The 18,936-nt window shown below is 36.3% G+C and overlaps 1 protein-coding gene across 4 annotated transcripts in view; it reads left to right on the top strand.

Annotated features, from left to right (window-relative positions):
• The window catches only part of ATF2 (activating transcription factor 2), a 46,664-nt gene extending 28,425 nt beyond the window's left edge, over positions 1 to 18,239 (top strand). For 3 of the 4 annotated variants that reach the window (XM_065637742.1, XM_065637743.1, XM_065637745.1), the window contains 4 exons: positions 205 to 354; positions 2,434 to 2,640; positions 9,083 to 9,188; positions 15,590 to 18,238. In XM_065637742.1, the coding sequence (XP_065493814.1) occupies positions 205 to 354; positions 2,434 to 2,640; positions 9,083 to 9,188; positions 15,590 to 15,816 (690 nt within the window). In that variant the 3' untranslated portion in view covers positions 15,817 to 18,238. Of the gene's footprint in view, positions 1 to 204; positions 355 to 2,433; positions 2,641 to 9,082; positions 9,189 to 15,589 lie in introns of all 4 variants that reach the window. The other variant, XM_065637744.1, reaches the window with a different exon arrangement.
• The last annotated feature ends 697 nt before the right edge of the window (positions 18,240 to 18,936 follow it).

The following is an 18,936-nucleotide window of genomic DNA, read 5'->3' on the forward strand; positions in this document are numbered from 1 at the left end:
TCGCAAGAATTGTCACCTATTAGTAGGTATATGCTTAGATCACTGTTTAAAGCCTATAAAAAGAAACAGCTATTTTGAGTTGCTGTTTCCAAAATGGAAATAACTTCTAATATAAATCATTAACAGCTCCTCAAGTTAGCATGATAGAATATTTCCTTTTTTTTCCCTCTTTTTTTTTTTTTTTTTTTTTTGTTCTGCTTGCAGAGATTGAAAGCAGCCCTGACCCAGCAGCACCCTCAGGTAACAAATGGAGATACTGCCAAGGGCCATTCAAGTGGGTTGGTCAGGAGTCAGTCAGAGGAACCACGACCACAATCACTACAGCAACCTGCAACTTCAACAACTGAAACACCGGTATGACAACTGAGTGGACATGCACTTCCTGCCCCTTCATTGTTATGCAAAAAAACCCCTTTTCTTGTCTTTTCTTGATTTGTAAAATTGAGTAACATGAGCTACAGACTCCTCTTGGAATCACTAGTTCTATAGCAGTAAAATGTTTGTAGTTTTTACATGTTCTTAAGTGTTTCTAAAATGTGTTATCCATGATGATAACTTCAAAATAGGTATAGTCCACCTGCTCAAAATTAAAACTAAGTCCTGCTGATTACCAGAGTGCATTAACAGGAAATTCTGTGGTAACTGAACATTGTACAACTGGTTAATATAAGCACTTCTTTTTTTCAAATATATATGTTTTATTTATATTACATGTTTAATATTTTAGATCATAGACACTTAAGAATTTTTATAACTGCATGGGGTATCACACCTATATTAATTTGCTTGAAGGGTCTGTACTGGGCTGCCCCAAAAAGAGTTTCAGCTGCGTGATGAAGTTCCTGTGTAATCCTGGGTACCAAAAGGGGGGCTCTGAGTTTAGGAAAGGTGTGCTGTCCCTTTGGGATGTGATAGGTGAAAACAGGGGAATAAAGGACAAGAACTCTTGAGTCAAACTGGAAGCAGGAGGGCTGCTGGAGGAAAGAGATAGTTCCATGGGTGAATCCTGGAGGATTGCTGCAGTTCTGCTTAAAAACAAAACAAACAAACAAAACCAACACCACCAACAACAAAACATGTTGGAATGTGTTTTCAGAATGCTTTAAAAAATCTCGGAGTATTCTCAGAATTCGTAGCATAATACCAGTTTTATAAAAGCTGCATTCTTGTCTGAGAACCAGAATGACCTGCATCTGCAGTGAGAGCCCTCTGATTCTTGAACGGGCCAGTGAAGTCAAATAATGTATCAAAACAAATATCTTTGGAGCAAAAAGAGGAAAAAGGTTACCCATTGTAAAATGATCTGCTGTTCTCCCATACTACACCGGCTTTTTTAAAAGAATATTTTCATAATACCACATAGGAGAATTTTCAAGATTAAAAGCTTGCTGTTTGGTTATTTTGTGGTTGCTTTATAACTGGGATTTAAAGAAAAAAAATTGCAAGTGTTTCATTCCTAGAAGTCTGATTTGAGTTCCCAGGTTTTTTGTTCTTAGCTGTCTAGAATTTATGCCAAATTAATATGCTAACTGATACATGTTTGCAGTTTTTAATTTAAAAATAAAACTTCCTTACTGTGCTGGACTGAATGTGCAGGTGCACCAGTGAACATGTCATGGAGATAGTTATATTCTGTTTATCCTATCACTTGAAAGGATTTTAAGATCCATTGTATTTGTATCATAATTCATTAGGCCTTTGCCCAGAGTCTGTATACAGCTATGAAAGGGGTATAATGTATAATTTAAAATATTGAAATATTTTGATCTTGTCATAATATGTGGGTGGATATAAGGGAAATTGGGATGCAGTGGTGGAGAACGCATCAACAAGTAGGAAATTGCTATCTGGAGATCCAGGGATCAGTGAGTATCAGCACTGACAGCATTTGTCAAACAACTTCTGTATATTGGGCATGAGCAATTGTGTAGTATTTCAGTTGTGACTAGGTTTGTGGGAAGGGTCAAAACTAGAAAATGTACTTCCTGCTGAGTATAACTTTTTAAAGCTATGTTGAGTGAAAGAATTTCCTAAAGTTTACCTTGTGCCATCAGCATTGGTGAAAGAATGTCTGAGAGTCTGTCTAAAGAAGTATTGCTTCCAGGCTTTATTCAATTGCCAAATGTAAATGTCATATAAATTTAACTCTTTGAAGTGAGTGCCTTCTTATAGTGCAATTTTAAACCAAAGCTAGAGCCATGATTGAAATGTTACATGTTAATGCAACATAGTAAGGAGTGTAAATACAGTGAAATATTTTAAAACATAGCTGTAGAGTTAAATGACATGGCTTTCCACAGAAGAAATGTAACAAAGTGTTTAGAAATGTTGTGAATGCTCTTCTCAAGGTGTGACATGTACTTATACTAGTGCTGTAGCTGAAGTCATTGATAGTATTATACTGATAACTTTAACACTTTTTACTGTTTTCAGGCATCACCAGCTCAGCCTACGCCACAAACACCAAATACAGGTGGTCGGCGAAGAAGAGCCGCCAATGAAGACCCTGATGAGAAAAGAAGAAAGTTCCTGGAGCGAAACCGGGCTGCTGCTTCCAGATGCCGACAGAAACGGAAAGTCTGGGTGCAGTCATTGGAGAAGAAGGCTGAGGACCTGAGCTCGCTAAACGGCCAGTTACAGGTATACTTCTTATTTCAAGTAAAAATGTATAAGTTTTTCAGTCCTTAGACAGTGACCCTGGATCAATGAAACTTAAATGTTGCATGAAATCTGAAATAGAAATGGTTTTGTAACTGGTGGCTCAGGTCAGAATTGAAAATTCAGCATTAATTGCATATACTGTTAAAATAAGATTATAAGAGAATACTCAGATTTCAAGATGTGTAAACTTCAGGATCATGCCCTTTTGTCCTTTGTCCATTTTAAATAACTTTCAGACTGATACTAAACAAAGATGACAAGATGTATTGGAATAAAGCCTTATTATCAAAGCAATAGCCTTACCTTAAAAACATTTTGCTCAATAATTTGTATCACAGCATGAGTTACTTAAATAGGATTTGGTTTAATTTCTTTCTTTTTAACTTCACTTTTCTTTTTCCTTTAAAGTGAATGTAGTGCTCATGCAAGGTGCCAGCTTGGTGTCACTGGGACTGAGGCCTCTCTTGTCCCCACACAGGTACAGCACAGGCAGTGGCAGAGCAGATTTCACCCACCGTGTCAGTCCTGCAGTGAGGGACGTGCACTGCAAGAGGGTAGTCCAGTGTGTGTTGCCAGTCATTTTTACACCTCATCTGAGGTCATCAGTTGTTGGAAAGCTGTCATGTGGACACTTTTCCCCCTGTACAAAAATCCATGACCCTCTTGTTTAAACTACTATTAAAGGTTAAAGCATATTTTCTTAATATTTTCCAGCAGCACATGAGAATTGGCACAAAGTATTGTTTCAAAATAAAAAGTCTAAAAGCTTTATTTTGAGAATCACAGAAAGGAAAAAATGATGTCATTTCCTAAATGCATTCGTTTAGAAAATGCAGTGCAAAGTATTTTGATATTTTAAAGTTTCATTTCTTGTTCTTCCATCAGAGCTGTTCACTTTCCTTCCTATTAAAACTCTTCTTTCATGCTGTTTGATAAAGAAAATGTCCCAGCTTGATCAACAGGAAAGCAGGGCATATTGAGATTACTTTTTATCATGTAATCAAAGCTACAGTGTATCGGTCATCTTCATGTTCATGTCTTTAAAAATACTCAGCATCCCAGACTGTAAAATCTAAGAAATTCTTACCTAAGCATGCAACGTGGCATCATTACCTGTGTCCAAGAATCATGACACTGCACCAGCATTAGTTAAATTTCTTGCAAATGTATAATCTTCTCATACCTGTTCTGTCTTTAAACAAGTTCCTTTAATGCAGTCACAGTCCTCACTGTAAATCCATTAATTACAAAATGGTTTGTAGCACTACAGCTTAAATAATCAAAGAAAGAAGTGAAGGTAGAACTACAGGAAGAAAAACAAAGAACAAAAAATATTGGCTATATATCAGTTTTCTTAGTGAAAGTAATTTTGATGTTATGTGAACTGTCTTTAACTTACACATATCATTTTTTATAACCAAAAACAATCTACGTACCATAACCAAAAGATTTGCAGATTTCAAAGAGTTAACTTGGTAATACTGAATTCAAGAAAAAGAATTTTCTTATGGTTTGCCAAAAGCAAAACCATTAACTGTGAAGAACAGAATGACTTGTAAAGAAAATTGAATATCAGAGAAATAATTAAACTGTAGTTTATGTGGAAACATTAACCAATCCTATATTTCCATAATAATTCTTCACTTGACAGGCTAACTCAGCTGATCAGCATAGTGGGCAGTAATGACCCATTATTACTTACTTTAATAGTAAATTTACTAAGTTTGGAGTTTTGCCTTAGTACAGTTTTATAGACGGAGTCTTAGGGTTTAGTAGTTCATATTTTGTTTAATATCTAAGTGACCTGCTCAGCCGAATTTACTGAGATGTCACATTTCCAAAAGTAGTTTAGTACCAAAATGGCTACACTGTATTGCTTCACAGTACAATTCTGACTTCTTTCAATGGAGTTAGTAGCTTTCTTGTAATGTCTGTCTCAAGGCTTCTAAAGTCAATGTCAAGATTTTTGAGACTGGAGCTCTCTAACAGTACATAGAGATTTTGAAGAGGTTTACTCGGTTGATGTATATTTTGTTCAGTACTTTTCAGCTTTTTGCAGATTAACTTCTGCCTACTTTCTTCTTTTAAATGTTTGAATGTAATTTCCCTTTTTAAGCATTATTTTTCAAATTGTTGCTTAAGGGAAAATTTCCATCTATTACATCATGCCAGTAACATATTTAGGTTAGGTTAGCTGTCTGCTATAGGCTCTGCTGTATAAGGTTTTTTCTTGCTTCCAACCTTTTAAAGTTTATTTACTGTTTGATTTTTGTGGACTGTGTTTTCTACTAATATGTTGACTTGTTTATTGATCTTAAATTTTATACACCACGTTGTGTTGCCTCTGTGCCTTGCACAGCACTGCGGGGTATGGTGTGCTGTATAACGTCCTGAGGAGGTATTGACAGTGTGTCCCCAGCGGTCACTCCATCATATTGCAGGATCAGACACCAGAGTTCATGATATGGTCTCTATTTGGTCCCTGTTGCTTTAATAATCGTAGAGGGCAGCGTATTAGTAGAACAATGGCCTGTCTTCCTCATGAGGTCATTGCATGTTTTAAAGGTTCAGCAATCAAGTGGCAGTTTGTACAAATACTGCAGAAGCTGCTTCAGGAAGGCTAAATTATGAAAGAAAAACCCGTAAGTAAAGGTTCTTGTCCATAAACGGGTATTTTGTTGAAGTTATCCAAAAAGAAAGAGGACTAGCAGTGTTTTAACTCAGCTACAGACAGTCCTCTATCACTGTAAGTCACATCTACCTGTCTCTGGTGATCGTTTTGGTAAATAATACCTCACAAATATTGTCCCATGCCTTGCTGATTAAGGAATAATCTGGTCCCACTATTAGATACACATTTTGGACCTAGGGAGAAGTAGGCAGATACAGAAGAATATATTATACACTGCATGCTGTACCTTCATAAGAATACAGAAGGCAAAGTATATTTTGAAAAATGGAGTGCAGGTAAAAATAGATATACTTTCCTCCAGAAATCTGCTTGCTAATGTTAGCACATTTTTAAATAAGGGAACATAAAAATTCTTCCAGGCAGCTGTGCTGGTTTGACTGAAAATGAGTTAATTTTCTTCATGCAGGTAGAAATCTTTCTTTTTCATAGCTAGGACGGTCATTATTTGGACTTAGTTTGAGAACAAGAGATAACACCCCAGCACAGAGTTAATGTTTTTAATTGCTCTGGTCTGAGAGCCAAGGCCATTCTGAGTGCTCTGGCCACAGGTGTGAGGCAGCGAGGAAGGGGGGCATGGATGGGGCAGAGCTTGACTGACATCCAGACTGATCAATAAGACTATTCCATCCGGTTGGTGTCATGCTGCATATGTAAGGAGAGTCGGGATCTTCTGATCTGTCTCTCTCCCCGGCTCTTCTCTTCGCTCTCAGAGACCTGTTTTGGGGAGTTCTGTTTGGGACGTTCAGTTTGGCTTTTTGCCATCCTGCCGTTTTGCAGAGGCCTCTGGGCCTTTCTGCCTTTTTCTCCTTTGTCTCTCCGGAATCGGCTGTTCGGGACCAGGTGCTGCTTCCTGGGACTGGCTGCTCAGTGGGGACAGAGTTCACGAGGAATTGCCTTGAGTATCTTTTATTTTATATTCTATTTCTATTTTGTATAGATATTTACTAGTGGTGTATTAGTATTTTGTTATTTTATTAATCTGTGGTAATCTCAATCTAAGTTTCTCCCTTCCCTTTCGATTCTCTCCCCTATTTGGGGGAGTGGGGAGGGGTGTGAGTGAGCAGCTATCGTGGTTGTATTGCTAGCTCGGGTTAAACCACGACAGCAGCATGTGAGGTGTATTTCATGCTTATTTAAAGAAATGTTGATGCCTATACTTGATATCTCATTAATGAGGAGGACCTTTCCAGTGCAAAAACTTGAAATAATCTTTCTTCTTGCCAACGGCTGAAGTGTTTATTCCATGTGTTTATTCTTGTTAGCCTGTTTTCCATAAAGACCACCACATTGACATATTTTGAATGAGATGGAAAGACTTGCTATTGTCACATACGTGATAAGAAAACTGCAATGTGTATAAGAGCTGGTTCTCGAAGTAGTTCTTACTGGTAATATGTAAATTATTGCCTTCCTGTGACACACGTACCGTGTGTCTGGCAGGTGTAACTCTATTCTACCCTCAGGAATGATTTGTATGTTACGTATAGTACTGTTGGCAAACAGCGTTCATGTTATTAACATTGCTGTAATAGCTATGCATTTGATGATAATACCTCAACTTTTTTAGTATAGGAATGCTGTTGCATTTTTTTCAAGTCTGCTTGATGTAACATATTTACTCTATTTCTGTTAGCAAAATTCTTAGTATTTATAATACAACTGACATTAAGCTATAAACTGCTTTTCCAAAAATTTTCAAAAACATTAGTTTTACTTACACTAATACACAGTGACTTCATACTTATGCGCTGTTTGCATATAAAATTCTTCCTTAAAATGTGGGAGATGAAGGTAGAAAATTTTTGAAAACCTTTTACTAATTCGATCACTTATTTTACCAACGTTCATTTAAACTTACAGAAGTATGTTTCATATTCTTGGACATTGCTGCGTCTGTAGCTTATCAAGAAGTATCTCAAAACTACATCGGCACTTTCTTTTCTCCCCTAGCTATGTCAGTTCTGTGCAGCTGCCTGCTTGGCATCCAGAGCTGTGGTTCCTCAGTAAATAACATGGTGAGCTAAGAGGAGACTGGGAGCTGGAGGCAGAAGTAGTGTCATTTCTGAACAGCCCTAGATTTCAGGACATGGAATGCCACCTGGTAGAGACTTTGTGTTGCTTGTGGTTTTTTTATTACAACTTTTTGTTTGCAGTCACATTTTTCTTTCATTAGAAACATCCATAAAGTCAGATTTTGGCTTTCTTTCAGCTCCTATTTCTAAAAAAAAGTTTCTAAAAGGGGTATTTGGCACAATAAAATGAATGAATAGAAAAGTAGTCTTTAATGGTTCAAGAGGATTTTGCAAGTATAAAGGCTAGAAATTTTTTGTCTCTCATATAGAGAGGTCACAGACGAGCTTTTCTTTTAAAACTATGGTATTGTAGCTACAGTATTTATAAACTATGTTACTTAGTGTAATTAAACCTAATAAATTGTGTTTTTAAAAATTGTCCTTATTTTGGAATACCTTTACTTATAATTCATCTCTGACTGCGTTGCCTTATTTCTGGCTTGCAAGTAACTAGATTTACTTTCTTATGTTTTTTTCCACGTAATTTTATTTGCAGTCCAATTTTCCTGTGTTTTGTTTTTTCTTTAGCTTGCTCTCAAATGTATAAACATATATATTTAACAAATAATTATGTCATGCGTGCGGTATATAATGCTAATGTGCCGAGGTTGTTATAGTTCAAGTAGCTTCGAGTATCAATGGAAAGGATTTCTATTTAAAAGAATTTAACCCATGAAAAGCATATATTGTGACAAACTATGGCTATCGCAGAGCATTACAGACAACTTGATTCTGTAGTTCCATAAACATTTTTTTACTATTTTAAGTGCAAATGGATCTATCAAAATGCCGTCCCGTTCCTAATTTGGATTGTCACATACAATGCACTTACGTAGCGCTTCTCATCTGTAGATACCAAACTGCTTTACAGGGAAGGTGTCACTGGCCTCCACTGTACAAATGGGGAAACTGAAGCACAAAGAAGTAAAATGACCTTGCCCAAGGTCACCCAACAGTGGAAAGGCACAGCCTGGAAATGAACCCAGCCGCTAGATTCTGCCAGTGCCACCTCCTGGGTTACACCCTGCTTTAGTGACATAAGCTGCCCTTTCAGGATTTTGTCATTATTATCAGTTATTCCTTCATACAACATGTTTATGCATGGTCAACAAAGAGAAAATTGGTATAGAAATCAACAGACATTTACAAAATTATTTTCCACTACATGAGATTTTCTTTTTCAAAGTCAGGTGCAAACACAGTCGGCAAAAATCATTCTGCTTTGGCAGATTTTTATTTTCGCCTTTTTTTTTAATGTTGTCTGTGGCATCTGTTAAAATGTGGGTAGTTAAATGTAGATTTACTCTGATTAGAATTCATTACAAAACCTTGAAGAAGAGTCTTACAGTAGCCGGATCATGTGAATGGGACTATATGTAAACGCTGCATCTGCAAACTGAAAAACATGTTGTATTTTCCAAAAAAGCATTTCCTAGTTTAAGAAAATCATAAAATAAATTTATCCAAATTTCAGCTAATATCTTAGTATTCTGAGGTAAAAGAGATGTATACGTTTTTGCAATATGTACCAAATGGAAACTTCTTGTATTTTATCTACCCCTAAAGCAACAACTTAAAATCCTATAAAACTTAATACTTACCTTCAAAACGTGTGTAGTTTGAGCCTGGTAAAGTACATAACTTTCTTCTCCTTTAGAATGAAGTCACCCTGCTGAGAAATGAAGTGGCACAGCTGAAACAGCTTCTTCTGGCTCATAAAGATTGCCCTGTAACCGCCATGCAGAAGAAATCTGGCTATCATAGTGAGTAATGTTCCATTACCTATAGCCTTAGGCTGCATCTATGAAATACTGCCAAAGTGAACCGAATGAACATTAAAATTGAGAAGTGCCGTTCTAATATTACATAAAGGATTTTTTTAAAAAAAATTCTTGAAGGTTATTGGAAGACAGGAATGAATATGTGATATTTAGAAATATATTTTAAGTCCTGTCAATTGAAGTGTTGCTTAACATCAAAGGTTTTATGTTGATTTAATAAATGCATATGATAATTAGCATTTAAGGACTATCAGTTACTATGCCTGCTTCGGAAAATATAATGAAAGTATTAAGAGCACATGAGAAACCATATTTTATACTTTATCTTAGCCTAGTACAGTGAAAGGTCCTTGTGGGTTTTTTTCCTTCATCGTAATGCGATTTCAGTAGAGGTAATATAACAGCTGTCCTCGTTTACCATAACATGCAGGATCAGTCAAGCTGTTAAAATAATCAGATGCAGGTTGCTGGCTCCTACTGTACAATGTCTAGATTGTTTTGATTTCTGCATTAAGCGACTGCTTCTCTATAACAGGGTATTTTACAAAGCAGTTCTAAAACTGAAGGGAATACTGAGAGTTCCAGTAGCATTCTTTTTCTAACACAGATTTTTACTTAAAGGTGCTCATTTGATTTTCATCCTTCCAGCATTTTAAAGGTTAATTGTGCTTTTCTGACTTGTAACTTCATTTTTGGATATGATACACAGTGCCAGAACCAGCTGCTGCTGCTGGAGAATAAATGGCCAATTTTGTCCATTGTATACAAATTTGTTACAAATAACCGAGCTGGGAATGCATTAGGCAACATTCATAATATATAACCCACAGCTTTCGTTTTTATGATTTAGTGATATTTCAGGATATTTGTAAATGTGAAGATTGTTTCTGCCATATGTAGCCACTTCATTTTAATTTGCCAGTGTCAGTAATTCAGGGGAATAAAGGAACATTTTGTATTGCATGGAAACAGATCCTCAGGTGCTTGCGATAAAACTTAATGGCCACCATCTTTACTTGTAGTCATTGTAAGCAATTTCATCAGAATGGGCAATATTTTTTAATTTAAAAGATTCAGGAGATTTAGCAACTCTCTATTGCCATATATATTTAGAATACTGATTTTGTCAGTTTTGAGCTTATAAGTCTTGGTCCTTTGATCTCCACTTGTTTTGACAAGACGGAAAATAGCATCTTGGAGTAAATTGGAACAGTATAGAAATATGTTCGGGATTTATATTAACAATGATTGCTGCAGGGATGAGGCCATTATGGGTTCCATCTGACAGAACAACATAATTTCATACAGAAACTACTACGGGATAACATTATGTATGCAAGGTTGTTGTTTTGGTTTTGTTTTTTTAAAACAACAACAACAACAACACAAAAAACAAACAAACAAACCCAACAACAACAACAACAAAACCAAAAAACAAAAAATCAAACACTGTCGGTTTCTTGAATTTTGATGTTTGGAGGATGCGTGTCCCTGAATTGGCATGAAAAATATTTAAACATAAGTCTTAAACTGGCAAATAATTACATGCTGAGGATTTCTTTCTTGAAGAATTAATGAACAACCTGTTTAATAATGCTTATTTTGTGTTCTCGGAAAAGGACTATAACGTCCCTAATTTACTAAAGAATGCAAAATTAATAAGAACTAACATTAATCAGTGGAAAAATCCTATGTTTCAGAAAAAAAGAAAATAATAGTAAGCAACGAGACTAGAAGCATAGTTCATCTAGTTTCTTGAAAAGTCTCTTGAAAGTCAGAGTTCAGCATGAATGAGAGTTGCAATGCCAACCCTCTGAAGGGATTTTGTCACATTATCTCCATGTGAATATTATTAGGAAAGCATTTTGGCTCAGTGACATTCCCACAGTACAACTTGAGAGGAAAAAATGGTTTCAGTTAATATGTTCATGAAAATGGTGCTCATAGAAAGTATTTTTAAATAAACATAATATGTTCATCAAGTAATCCAAGTTCAATTGCTTCAAAAACATATTGAGTGGTTTAACAGTCTGTCTCTGAGGAAGAAATTGAAGACACCAGATTCGAGGGCTCCTGTGGTGCTCAATATTGTGCACTGCTGAGACAGTGTGAGTTTGTACCCTGCAGACCATGTTTTAACAGCTAAGTACACAACTTAATGGGGTTTCATGTACGATGCACTTAAATAGGCACAAATAATCTATTGCTTTTCAGGCTATTTTTAGCACTTTTATATATATTTAAAAATCTTTTATTTTCCCAGCCACATTTTTGTCTCAGGCCAAGCGAAAAGCATGACAGTGCAGATATCCCTTTCTTCTAACTTTGTTCTTGGGATCATATTTGCTTTATTTAAAAAGTCTTGTGCCTGCTTCAAAAGAGGGTGTCATCAAGACAGAGAAACCAGAAAAATGGTTATTGCACTTTGAGGCAGTATGTGGATGAATTTCTGTTGACATGTTTGAGTTTTCAGCTACTTTAAACTTTATTTCCCAAAGAAGAATGCTATTGGTTCTGAATGCATCTTTAAACATTTGGGGAAAGCGGGGGGGAAAGTGCTGTGCATACAAGAAATATAAATGCTGTTCATTTCTTTTTTATTTTAGCTCTTCTATACCAGATTATTTCTAAAAGTCTTCTGCAGTACTATATTTTTTTCAGACTTTTTCTGGACTTGGAGCAGGAAAAGGGTGAAAACTTGTAAGAAGAAAATGTGTTTGTGAAAATTAGAGTTGTGGCGGGGGGAATGGAAAAGGGTGTTTTAAGTATTTTTTCATATTTTTCAAAAGGACATCATAATATTTGAGAACATTTACACAAAACTGAATATAAAGAAGGATAAATAGAGGCTGCAATGTAAGTAGTATTAAATGTGGGGGGGTTGTGTGTGTTTTTTCTCCAGTTAGTTTTCAAGAAATGGTAGAAGGTGACTAACCAGTTATCAGACCTTGAATAATGTGAACCTCTCAAACCACTATGTTCCTACAGCCTGTCCTGGACAGGCAAAGGTCCTTCAGTGATGTGGGGTACTCTAAAAGGGCACTCCTTAGTGCACACTCGAAAGTCTCCTCTGTGCTTTGTTTGATGTTTTAAAAATCTTTTCTATAGCTCAGTCCAGCACACATTGTGTTCCGTTACCAAATGGCTCCCCGCTCCTCATGACGCAGCCTGCCTGGGAGCTGTGCAGCCTTCAGGAAAGTTCATGTCATGTAGGTCTGTAAATTCTCAGCCTTTGAATGTACAGCACACGTTACTTCTGTAGATTCATTTATAACCCGGACTGTACATTTTCTGTTATTCGAGGAAAAGCCAGGGGAACCATTAAAAAGCTACATTGTTAGCTACATTATGATTTTGGTATGTGTCAGGTGCACTCTTGAAACTACAGTCCTGTGCCTGGCAGTTCTCTGGTCAGCTACAGAAAAAACTAAAAAAAAAATGTGACAGAATTTAAATATGACTTTCCTGTCTTCTTCTAAAAGCCTTTGTTCTTTATTCCGAGTCTTCAGGCTTAAGAAAACAAGTCGTCTTTGTAATGAAATGACTTTAAGTATCTTCTACATACATTGAGTAGATTTTTCTTGTTTGGTTTTAATTCTTCAAATGAAGTTCTATGCTCAGTTTTTGGCTGCTGTTCCTGTAAAGTTAGGTCTACATAAGGAAGTATTTTGAAGGAAATCTAAACAGCTAATCTTTAGGGTGGCACCTCATTTCTAAATATTACTTTGGAGTTATTGCGTGGATTCACACTTCTAATCAAATTTATTACCATAAGCTAGTGCTAGGTCTGTGTCTTCTATAACCCCCTGTCTGCTGTAGGCTCCCCCCTCTAGCCCCTGGCATCTGAAAATATCTGAATCCTGTGCTTTCGTCTCTTCAGCACAGTGTGTTTATTCATCTGCTCAATGATATGGAAACTTCTGTTGTACATCAGGGATCCTAAGTACTCTTGTAACTGGTTCTTACCACTGTGATACTACTACAGACGTTTCTTTTGAGTTAACAAGAAATATGACAACATATATGTTAAGGGATTCAGAACAATGGAAGACTTTCCTTCTCTGCCTGGAAGATAATGATCTACATTACTTCCTCTCTATCTCTCACTTTTAGCATTTGAAACTAACCCTTTTTCTTGAGGATAAGGAGGATTTGGCCAACAGGGAGATCAGGGATCAGCAAAAGAAGCATAATAGGAAGACTGAGATTCATGGAGTAGCAACAGCTCTAAAGAGGAGGAGCAAGCGTTACAGCAGGGAAACTGTATTCGATACAGGTTGTCCCACTTGCTGCCATTTCATTCCAAGGTGAAGAATATGCAAATCTCATGATTAGTAATTCATTGTTGCTCAGGAAGTGGCACTAGAGTTTCTGTTTTTAACAAAGTTTGCATGTGTTCCTTCTTGTTTTTACTTGAGATCTTGTAGGTCTTGATAGAGGGGTAGCAAACATGAAATCCTGTTGAACAGCGTTAACTGAATTGGCACTTGTTTGTGTTCTTTCTCTTGAATGGCCAAATCCTACTAAGGATCACAAATGACTTCCAGAAGTATTTTAATTTTCTTCATCTTGCTGTATACAGTTACCATGTAACCTTAGGATATGTGGCAATTGTCAGCATACCTAGCTCAATATGGTCTCTTTAATGCTTGAAAAATCTGGGTTTGAAAAAATGCAGTGTCTGTAAAATAGTTGGCCTCATGGATAAGAACATTATGATACTTCCAAATGATTCATGTAGGTGGTATTTCTTTGAAAGAAGTATAGCAGTTTTGCTTGCTTTACCCATCCTTTTTGACCTTACCTTTCTTTCCAGAAGCGGCCAATAATACAACTGTTGTTCTCAGTCTTTGAAGAGGAGTGTGTTCTTAGTACGCGTGGGGTTGCTTCAATGATCTTTATGTTGGGGACTTGACTTGCTAATTTAGTGGATTTTCTTACCCATAGCTACTATGTCATATAAACCTCAGTACAATCATAATCTTCATTTCATCGTTTGTTCATACTTAGTGTTCATTTAGTTTAGTTTAGGTTTTTTTAGGCTATTAGTCTGGTTTTCTGTGGAGATGAGGCTGTGGTATCACAGTGATGTTCATCTTTTAGTGTTGGTGTCATCCCTTCCCCTTACTTCTCTTCCCCTGGGTAGCTGTTGAATTTGTAGGTCAAGCAAATCTGACAGGGATTGCAAAGACAAGTCTAGAGAAAATCGAGCTTGGTTCCATTGCTGTGTCACAAGCAGTAGTTCCTGCTGCTTCTGGCTGTGTCTGTGTGTATCTTTCTGCATGGTTATGTTATACAGTAGTCAGCAGTGTTTTAAAAGAGACTTCCAGTGTTCCATCTGTATACTGGGTTTAAGTTGACTTATAAAACTCTTGTGAAAAATACTTGAAAGCACTAAGTAGCACAAAGTGGTACAAAAAAGTTATAATTAAATTTGGTGTTCGTACTTTTGACTGAAAAATAATAGGCTTATTTTCTTTTTTGTCATTTTTGATGGATTTTTCTTGTTTGTTTTTGTTTGTTCAGTTTTGGGGTTTGTTTATGAAGGTTTTTTTTTTAGCCTTTAACATAGCTTTTTGCTTGACAGCGTTTACATAACACCTTAGCTAACTTTTGCAGCTCTGGAAAAAAAGGATGATTTTAGCATGACTAGGATGTCTGTACAAGAAAGACATTTTAAATCCTACTCATTTTGTAAGTTCTAGTTTTGCACAAAGATAATTACTTTTTAATCTGTTTACCCTCTGTGAGGAAAAAATAATGCAACTGTGTGACTAATTCACTTCAGTTCTGTGGAGAACACCTGAAGTATTCTTGAAGATTTTTTTTTTTTTTTAAATCAGTTTTAACAATTTTAAATCTTATTGAGAGGTGCTTATATGCTACAGAAGTTACTGAACTTCACTCTGTTAAAAGAACATGGGTTGAAAACTTGTGGAAGTATTGTCCAATTAATATAGTGGTGTAAATAATAATTTTTCAGATATCATATTCTTGATCACAAATATGAGTTACTGAACGTAGAATTACTCTTACATGATTACCAAGCAAACTCAGTAAATAGCATACGTTAAAAATATATAGCAAATTCGTATAGCACTAGGAGATCTGGTAGCATTTTTAATCTGTGAATATTGCTTATTGACATGAGCATTCATCATTAGAATTAGGTATGATACCCAACAGATACTGCAGTCCATATTTTTTGTTTACGAAGTAGTATTTTCTTTAAAAAATGAAAATAAGATTGCATTGCAATTTGTGCTGCGTTACACCATGAATTTTAATCACTTAAGGGATGACTGCTGTTACCTTGGACATGGTGGTGTGCATTCTGGGGGAAAAAAAATAATAATAATAAAGGAATTTTTCTTCTTCTTCAGCGGCAGATAAAGATGACAGTTCGGAAGACATATCGGTGCCCAGCAGTCCCCACACGGAAGCGATTCAGCACAGTTCTGTCAGCACGTCCAACGGCGTCAGCTCCACCTCCAAGGCCGAAGCCGTGGCCACCTCGGTTCTCACGCAGCTGGCGGACCAGAGCTCGGAGCCCGTGCTGTCCCAGATCGTCGTGGCGCCTCCCGCCCAGGCCCAGCCTTCTGGAAGTTGATTAAAAACTTGCATTGCAGCAGTTTCTTAGATACAGATTTGTGACTTTAAAGGGAAATCAAGACAAGACCAGTCTCCACCTAGGAGAAATTGTAGCTTAAAATTATTCATTTTTAAAAATCCAACTTAAATTTGGCTTTAACGATTGGCAGTTGAAGGTGAGACAGAACACCCATTCTAGTCTTTTTGCAAAAGACTTTTTTTTTAAAAAAAATATTAGTTTTCCTAGTTATTTTTTGTGCTTAATGTGTAAAGTGTGTGTACAGTACAATGTGGTTTATTTCATTTTTAATTTGGTATTATTTCAACAAACATTGGGGTGAATTACTAAAGGTCATCCCCAAGACTGTGATAGTAATATTATGTGACTTTTTTATACCAAAGTTCTGCATAGTCCCTATTGACTTTGTAACGTTGGCAAGGTCATAAAGCACTAGGCAAGAGAAAGACAGTAACAGTAAATTTGCTTTTAGTCTTTTTGCCTTTTTGTTGTTTTGCACATTATGAGAGGAAGAACATTGGAAGAAAAACATTTGGGTCGTTATATGTATAGCATTTTGGTTGGCGTTTTAATTTGTTTAATAGGGCCAGTACAGTATATGAGATACAGTACTCTTATGCACATACCTTTCCTAGATGAGGATCATTACTAAATAGATTTGAATTTTTTTAAGTTTTAAATTGATGTCAGGTGGTTTTTTTCCCACCCTCCAACACTTTCATTCTGGGGGGAGGAGAGCTTTATTTCTCCAGTCAGAATAGGTATCTATAACTACCCTTTGTTGCTAGGCTGAAACCAGTTAAGTGTATTGTAAAATACAGGATTGTCATGTATGGGATACTTAGTATTCCAAAGTAGGTTGATATTTTGTGGATTTTTGAGTCGCAGACTAAGGAGTTTACTCGTGGTTTTGGATGCCAGAAAAGCCTAAAATCCTTCTTCAGACAACTCAAGACTTTTTTTTGTCATTGTCTTGTATTTGCAAGCTAACTTGTACTTAATTCTTGTGTAAGCACTGTCATCTTTTAGTAGCAAAAATTTTGATACCTTTCTTGTGGAAAAAAAAAAAATCAGTATCTACCATATCTTGGAAACAATGTAATTATAATGTGGTGTGTGTGGTGTGTGCGTGAGAATGGTTCAGTAGTTAATGCCAGCAGTCTTTTGCTTGAATGTTTAAAGATGCCTTCAATGTGATGCTGGCTGATAGGTGATTGCAGTTTTAAAATGTTATTTACTGTGCGAACTTGGATAACTAACATTCCATGATGTAGTTTGTTTCTGATGAGATGATTGTAGGTACACTTTTTCTCATTATCCAATCATCTGTAGGATATTGAGTTTTTTAAATGTGCCATTCTATTTTGATTCTGTACTCATGTTCAAAATACAGTACAATATTTTACAATAGATTAAGTTGTTTTAAAAAAGTAGATGTGTGCTTTCAGGTCAGAAGACTTTGTATAATAGCAAAAACAGATGCATAGTAGCAACTGGCAGTAAAGCAGGATTCCATTATGTATATAACAAAGATTTAATGCATTTATAATGGGTTGTGTCATTCATTTGCTCTTCCTTCTCCACACTATACTCTGTGTTTTTAAGTGTCAGTGCCATCAACTTTCTATTTGATTCCATTTTAAATCTAAAAATGTAATTGATCCACAGGAGAATCATAATTTCTAGAATATATATACAACCGTACTATAATGAAAACTGGACAAAGAAGTATTTAAGTCATGTATGTATCATTGCAGGCCTTTAAGCATGAAAATAATAGGGATTCTAAATATTTTGTATTTTAAAACTAAGAAAGTTGAGTTGATAACCTCATGTGTTTAAAAGTCTTACTTTCCCAATGTCAAGGTAAAAGGCTGTAACAGTTATTGAACATTTCCAGGGTGGTGAAACAAAATGGACCTCTTGTGAGAAGGAAACTAATTGCAAAGGCACAAAATGTGAATTCTGCAAGAAGACTATACAGTCACTTTTCATTGTAGTTTTGGTGGACTAGATAAGGCCTCATTTATTATACTATAATTTGCTCTCCTAAACACAAAGGCTTTTAAATCATGTTTATATAAGTGGAGTTTTTTTATAACAAAACTGTCGCGCTTGTAAAATAAGTCTACATAAGTGTATAGGAGATGTGTAAACAGTTAATGACTTTAACAATGGGGCTGGAAAAAGAACCATTAAAATCTGTGTTCAGCGAATAGTGAAAAGTTATTAGTCGTACTACCACAGATTCCGTTTTGAGACGTATGTCACACTACTTCTGTACTTAGCATTTGGGGTCTTTACATTGGACATGTTTCACAAACTGTACTGTTTTCTTCTCTGTGCAGTTTGCATGAGTAAATCATCAAAGAGAATAAAATCTATCTTTAAGTTATGTTCCTATTTTAATGAAATTATAATTGTTCTAAAAGGCAGCACTGTCTTCAGACTTCTTTCTTCCTCCTTGCAATTATCAGCATTTTTGTGGTAGTCATTACGATAATGTCAAAGTAACGTTATGTTAAGGAGAACACTTGTGTTTCCTTAGGAAATAAGCTGAATTCCGTTGCTCTGCAATGGAGTTCCAGCAGCTTCTGACGAATTTGCCTTGTGTCTTGAGTTCCAGGAGCCTGAGGTGATGTGCAGACAAAGGGGTTTGTAGCCGGAGCGTGGGGATCCCTGATGTTGCGCAGCCATTTCTGGTTGCCCTGAGTTCCACAGCAAGAGACTTGTGTGTCACCAGGACTGCCAGCGAATTTGCAGGTATCTTAATGTACATGAAGCAAGGAAATAACAGGTGTAGTCACACGAACTGCTCACAATTTCGGTGTGAAAGGCTAAGGAAAGATCATGCCCTCACGCTTGATTTTTAGAATACTAAAAACGGTTTGGGCCTATTTATGAATGTAGGAAAATATGGTGTTGGCACATCCTGTTACATCTTGACAGAAGTCTGAAATGGAGGCTTTGGAGGGGAAAAAGAAAGGTAAAGTTACTCTGTACTTGCACATATTACATGTGTTGACCAAAGGAAATGAAATTTAAACTGCACATGACTTTGAGCCCAATCTGAGAATAAGGCCCAAGGCCTCTGTTGCTTTTTCTGGCTATAAGAGTTAC

Source organism: Caloenas nicobarica, chromosome 6 (assembly GCF_036013445.1).
Source record: "Caloenas nicobarica isolate bCalNic1 chromosome 6, bCalNic1.hap1, whole genome shotgun sequence".
In the NCBI taxonomy this organism is placed as follows: domain Eukaryota; kingdom Metazoa; phylum Chordata; class Aves; order Columbiformes; family Columbidae; genus Caloenas; species Caloenas nicobarica.